The following is a 5,678-nucleotide window of genomic DNA, read 5'->3' as shown; positions in this document are numbered from 1 at the left end:
CCTGATTTCCATTGCAGGGGAGGGACAGCTTGTGCAGAGCTCATGCTGCGACCCTCGCTGCGGCGATCCCTGGTGCAATGCTGAAGCACACAGGCATGGCCACTGCTTAGGACGAACCAGTGCATGCTCTCTTTTTTTTCTGGAGCAGGTTTGTCTCTGTTTTCATGTGTTTTGGTGCTACCTCTGGGGCATGCTTGAATACTGCCTAGTGCCTGGAAGAAAGGGCCCCGTTGTGCTGTCCTAACAGCGATGCACATGTGGGGGATGCTGTATGAACGAGCTGGTTCTTCCACACCCACAGATCAGGTGCAAATTCAGATTCATTGTGCAGGCTGTTAGTGGGGATGTTTGTGCAGGGAACTGCCAGACAGAAGGAAAACCATGGGGAAGGTGTGACGAGCTTCCCTTTCAAACATGACTCCCCTTGCCAGAAAAAGTCTGTGCTGGACAAATCCCCCACATGGGTAGCATAACTATCCTCTAGACTACTGTATTTGGAGACGGTTTTTCACCAGCCAAATGATAGCTGGGATGAAAGGAATGAAAGAAGTGATAGACAATTGTAGAGACATTAAGGGAAATAAATGAAACCCTAAAAGAAATGCAAATTGCATACTTTCAAGTGTTGTGTGTGCTTCCAGTGATGCTGAGAGTCCTCCAACAGCCAAACTAAAAACAAAAGGAAAGAGTCATTTGGATTTAGAGATGAGCAGGAGTAAAGGGCTGTAACATTAGCATTTCAATAGTATTTTTCATCTTTATTTCTTGTTCTCCACACTGACAATGTGCTCAGCACAAAGACGTGCTTTTGAAACAGGAGGCGAGGGCACTGTCCTGCTGAAATACTACATGGCTGGGGATGCAGCGGCTGGAAAGCTGCCTGGGACTCTGCCACTGCTCTGCTGGGTGACCTTGGGTGACGCACTTCATCTCACAGGTCTCGTAGGCCCAGTCCAATGTACTGTTCACCTGTGAAATGCCATTGCTTCCCCCTTATGCGGTTTGAGATTGTGATTCTCAGCAGTGGAATACGACCACCCTTTGAACTTAGCTTCACATTTGGTGGCTGAAATGGCTACATAACACCTGGGTTTCTTCTTTGCATTGGGAACCAGGATAAAACCTTGGACCACCTCATATCCCCACTTACCTCCCTGCTTTGGCTGCCAGGGGAGCAAGCTTGGAGAAGAGAGATAGGGAGAGCTCTAAGCAAGGCATAGATTATGACCTAGTGGTTAGAGCATGATGCTAGGAAAAGCTGAAGCAGGTTCAAGCTGTTTCTGGGTTGGTAGGACTTCAGACCCATGTCTGCTGCTTCCCGGGCAAGGTGGCATGCCAGTTAATGCCCTTCTGGTAAGCAGGGGCAGACAGTCCTCGGGCTTGCTCCCTGTCCTAGCCGTATCACAGTCAGAGTGGAGAACCCCCAGGTGTGGCCTGCCTGTAGGCCCAAGTGCTGCCCCAGGGACAACGCTGCTAGGGATGCCCATGTGTGCTGGGACAGATGCACCCAAGAAGGTCTCCCCTCCCACAGCAGGAAACATTCACTGCTTCAAACTAAACAGTTGGAAGCAGCCGGTGAAAATATTGGAGGGGCCAAGACCAGGCCCCCAGCCTCACAGAGGATTTTCTCCCAGTGGAGTCTGGATGTACAGGAGGTATAGCTGGGAGAGATGCCCTTGCTCTAATGCCCCTCTGCTGAACACGTCATCCCACCAGTTGTGGCTGTGGAGCATGATCTGGGCATGGGGAGGAAGTGCACAGATGGTGGCAGAGTAAATGAGCCATGTAGGAAGCACAGAGTTCCTGACACCGTCTGGTCCCACTGTGTTGCACCAGTGAACAGCTCTGGTTACAAGCAAGCAGAGAGTGGGGCAGAGCCCTGTGCACCTTCATACCAAACCCAGTCTAACATAGGGACCGCTCTGTCCAGAGACCCCAGATGATCCCCCTCCACCACAGCTCCCACTCTCGCTGCACTGCCAGAAAAAAGTTACCTTGATGGTTCAGTGTCCATGAATGAACCCAGCGGGCTCCACAAATACGGAGAGGATTTGACTGGAGTGGTCTCCTCGATCAGCTGCAGCTCTTCTTCTTCCTCCCACTGCTGCTCTGATTCAAGGAGGTCATCTTCCACCCTCTCTTCTCCCTCCTCATCCTCAGTGTAGTGAGCTGCCAGTTGTGTGAGGAGGTCCACCTTGGGCTGAAGAGCTCTCAGTGTGGCTAACTCCTCTGTCCCTGTTGGGGTCTTGTCTGCACTTGTACCTGGGACTGCCTCTTCATCTTGCCATGACTTAGACTCTGCACTAATAGACTCATGGGAAAGAGCCTGCTTGGCAAGCCTGTCTGGGTCTGTCATGCTTTGGCTCAGTCGGTTGCTCACCACCCGTAAAAGGGGGCCATCAGAGAGTTCCTCAATTATGACGGTAACCACGTCTTGTGGAAGATGTGCATCAAAACCTGTTATGTCATTGTACAGGTCTTGCTCAGATCCAGATTGTTGTGGTATAATCAGGTAGTACTTTCGGCCTCCAGGAATAAGTGCTCCTTCCTGCTCTGGACATCGCGGTGGCTCTTCCCCTGTAGCTGGCACAAGGCTGATTTGATGTCTGGACAGGCCTTCTTCCACAGCCTGGTCCAAGTTCTCAGCAAGTGCGCTCACTTCGGCCCTTGATAAATGTCGCTGGTGCCGTGAGCTTCTGCCAGCAGTTGCATCCTTCAGCAACAAAGTCTTTTCTGCATCCATCTCCGCAATGGGAAAGAGGGATGAAAACACGGACAGATTTCCTGCTAGTTTTTTGATGATAAGAGGAACTATTTTACTCAGGTCCGATGGTACGGTGTTTGGGTTCTCCAGAGGCTCAGAAACATCTCTAGGTGTATCTCCAACAATATTGTCTGCTTCGGCACGGTGGTGAAGTGGTGATTCCCCAGAAAGAGAGCTCTGCAGTGGACTCGCGGAAACCTCTTGGAAGACCAAGTCACAAAGAGCTTCAGAAAGAACCAGGCACCCATTTCTTAAGCAGTTCTGCATGCTGACTTGAGATTGAAATGGTGCCAAAAGCTTGTCGTAAACTGAATCAGCAGTGGTTTGGATCACAGCATCCTCTCTGGCATGCAGATGGTCAGTGTGCTGGCTACAAGAGTCATCATCTTCAGAGATTTTTGCCATCACTTATCTGATTTCCTTCAGAGGAAGCAAGTCAAATCCTGCAAGCTCTGTTTTCTTTTCTTTCGGGGAAGATGTGCTGGCGGCGGCAGGGAGAAGATCAGAGAAAAGCCTGCTGATTATATCTTCCAATTATCTGAGCCGGACCTCTGGAGTAGATGGTGTGGGACTTTGGCATTGGGAGGTGCTTTTGGTAGCATCCTCAAAAAGCTTCTCATCCATTTTCCCAGGCTCTAGAGGTTTGTACTGAGCTGGAGGGGGTGCTTTTGCTAAGCGTTGGTGATCAGTAATTTCTCTCCTTCGCAAAACACTTAACCCCTCTGCTGACACACTCCTATTGCTTTTCCTGTTTTCAACAGCTGTGACTTTAGGAGCACTTTCATACCAAAGGTCAGACAAACTGGAGTGAAGAATTTGGGCCGTCAAGGTATCTATGTCAGGGAAGAGACCCTGATCCTCCGAAGGCTGCCGGGCTGTGCCCTGACATCTGGACAGCTTACTTAACACCGAATCGACCAGCTCTGTACTGAAACGTGAAGGATTGCTTCCACGGATAACACTGTCCTGAGCAAGGAAGTTTTGGGAAGGGACATGTTTGTTCATGAGGTCATCATATGTTTTGTAGAAAAAGGCATCGGCATAGATACCGGCAGGTGAGTGCCAGGGCTGAGACTTAATGGTGTATCTTGGCAGTGGTGCTTCCTCTTCAGGGAATATTTTCCTGCATAATGACAAGCAGGGCTTTCTCGGAAGCTATTTGCCGAGCTGGGGTAGAGTCATGCCGGACCGGACTGTCCTTGGCTTGATGAGTCTGGAGGGATGGAGAAGTATTGAGCCCCAGAGCTCCTGCATGGTAACACACCTTTCTGATGTCCCTTGAGTGGGGGTTTGCAAGCTCCGGGACCTGAACCTGTCGTGGCATTTGCCCTTCCCTTTGGACCTGTTCCCCAGAACTGAGCACTCATTCCTGGGCATTGATCGGTGAGAATAACTTTCTAAGCATGCCTGTTTTAGGGTGATCTTGTGTGACATCAGAGGAAATATCTTCCCTAATGAGATGGGTTTCTAATTGGCCATCTTTTTGTGTCAGGTTGTATTGAAAGTACCTTTGGCCACGGGGAAATCGCTCAGCTTGGAAAGTCTGCCTGGGATGCTCAAGCTGAGCAGCCCTGCACACACTCCCCCTGCGCAAACGGGAGAGATGATTAGCCGGACGAGGAGGCACTGCTGCCGGTTCAGGCTCAGGAAGATTGTCTTCCCAAACCTCTCTGCCAAGACCTGGAGACAAGCCAGGTGAGTGTTGAGAAAAAAGTGAGGTTAATTTTCCTCTACTCCCTTTCTTCCCACATCCTGGTGAGCTGCCGGGTGTTATCTTTCTGCCTGTGCAGACACCCTTTTTGGCACTGGCCTCCTTGTCTCTCATATCTTTCTCGGTTATTTTTCTCTCTTCATATTCCATCATTGCTGGATAGAGGATATCTGTTACCTCATCCATAAACCATGTCGTTACATTTGTAACTGCATCGGTCATTTCTTTGGTCTTGTTTTTCTGTAGCAGGAACAAATGAGAAAGGGCAGTAAAGTGTTAATTAATTCCTTCATTCTCCCTTCTGCACAGGACAAAAGTGCTCTCCTGGGTGCAATTGAAACTTTTAGGATAAATAATAATAGCCCCCCATGAAAAGCGACCTCAATTCATAGATGCTTGGGTCGGAAGGGACCTCAACCGATCACCGAGTCCAACCCCCTGTCCATGCAGCAAAGAGCGCTGGGGTCAGGGTGGGATATAAATCCAACAGAATAAATATAGGAAATAAAGAAAAGGCCAGTTCAGGAAGGATCAGTGAAGGACCAACTAGGGTCAGCATTGCTTCTCCCTGAGCTTGTTTCTGAAGGGCCGACATGAAGACCATGGAAGAAAACTCTGACCATCTTGAAGGCCAGCCAGGGGAGGTTTGTCACTGATTTCGGTGGGGCCAGGGTTCCCCCACAGGAGCCAAGAGATTACTTAATTTTCACCCAAGCCCCCTCCGCCGAGAAAGCACTTATCAGCTAGCTCGCTTCTCCTTATGGAAAAAGAATCAATTAATTTGCAGACATTTAATCCATCTCCTACCAAAACTCGACGGCTGTGCTCTGCCTGGGCAGTGCCGTCCCCTACTCTTCCTCGCAATGAGGCCTCTAAACACTGTCTGCTGTGCAGCTTTTATGTTTTTCAAGGACGGCACAGGCTTTTGCTAATGAGCACCCTCACTCCAGTGCAGGAGGAAAATAGTTTTGCCCCCATTTTGCACGGAGCAGCTTTGACCCAGTTCCACTATCTACTAATCTGTGGCCACCGGGCTGTAGTGCCTTCAGTAGTTTGGTCACGCCATTCTTTCCCTTGGTGTTAAGCAAAGGGTATCTGTCACACAACCCATCCAAACACCGCACATCTTCTAGCATTATATCCTGCTCATTTGTTTCTGAAAAGAGTGTGGAAGATTGTGGGGAATGATGCCATTTGGGAGGG

General features: G+C 49.6%; 1 protein-coding gene across 1 annotated transcript; it reads right to left on the bottom strand.

Moving 5' to 3' along the window:
* Window positions 1-205: 205 nt before the first annotated feature.
* Window positions 206-4,710, bottom strand: LOC132245571 (fibrous sheath-interacting protein 2-like). Its single transcript, XM_059718154.1, has 3 exons — window positions 1,995-4,710; window positions 617-669; window positions 206-360 (listed from the first exon to the last, which is right to left on the bottom strand). The coding sequence occupies exons 1-3, from the start codon at window positions 3,167-3,169 to the stop codon at window positions 206-208; spliced, it is 1,383 nt and encodes a 460-aa protein (XP_059574137.1). The 5' UTR covers window positions 3,170-4,710.
* Between the last annotated feature and the right edge of the window lie 968 nt (window positions 4,711-5,678).

Source organism: Alligator mississippiensis, chromosome 15 (genome assembly GCF_030867095.1).
Source record: "Alligator mississippiensis isolate rAllMis1 chromosome 15, rAllMis1, whole genome shotgun sequence".
Lineage (NCBI taxonomy): Eukaryota > Metazoa > Chordata > Crocodylia > Alligatoridae > Alligator > Alligator mississippiensis.
This window is presented reverse-complemented; position numbering and strand designations above follow the sequence as displayed.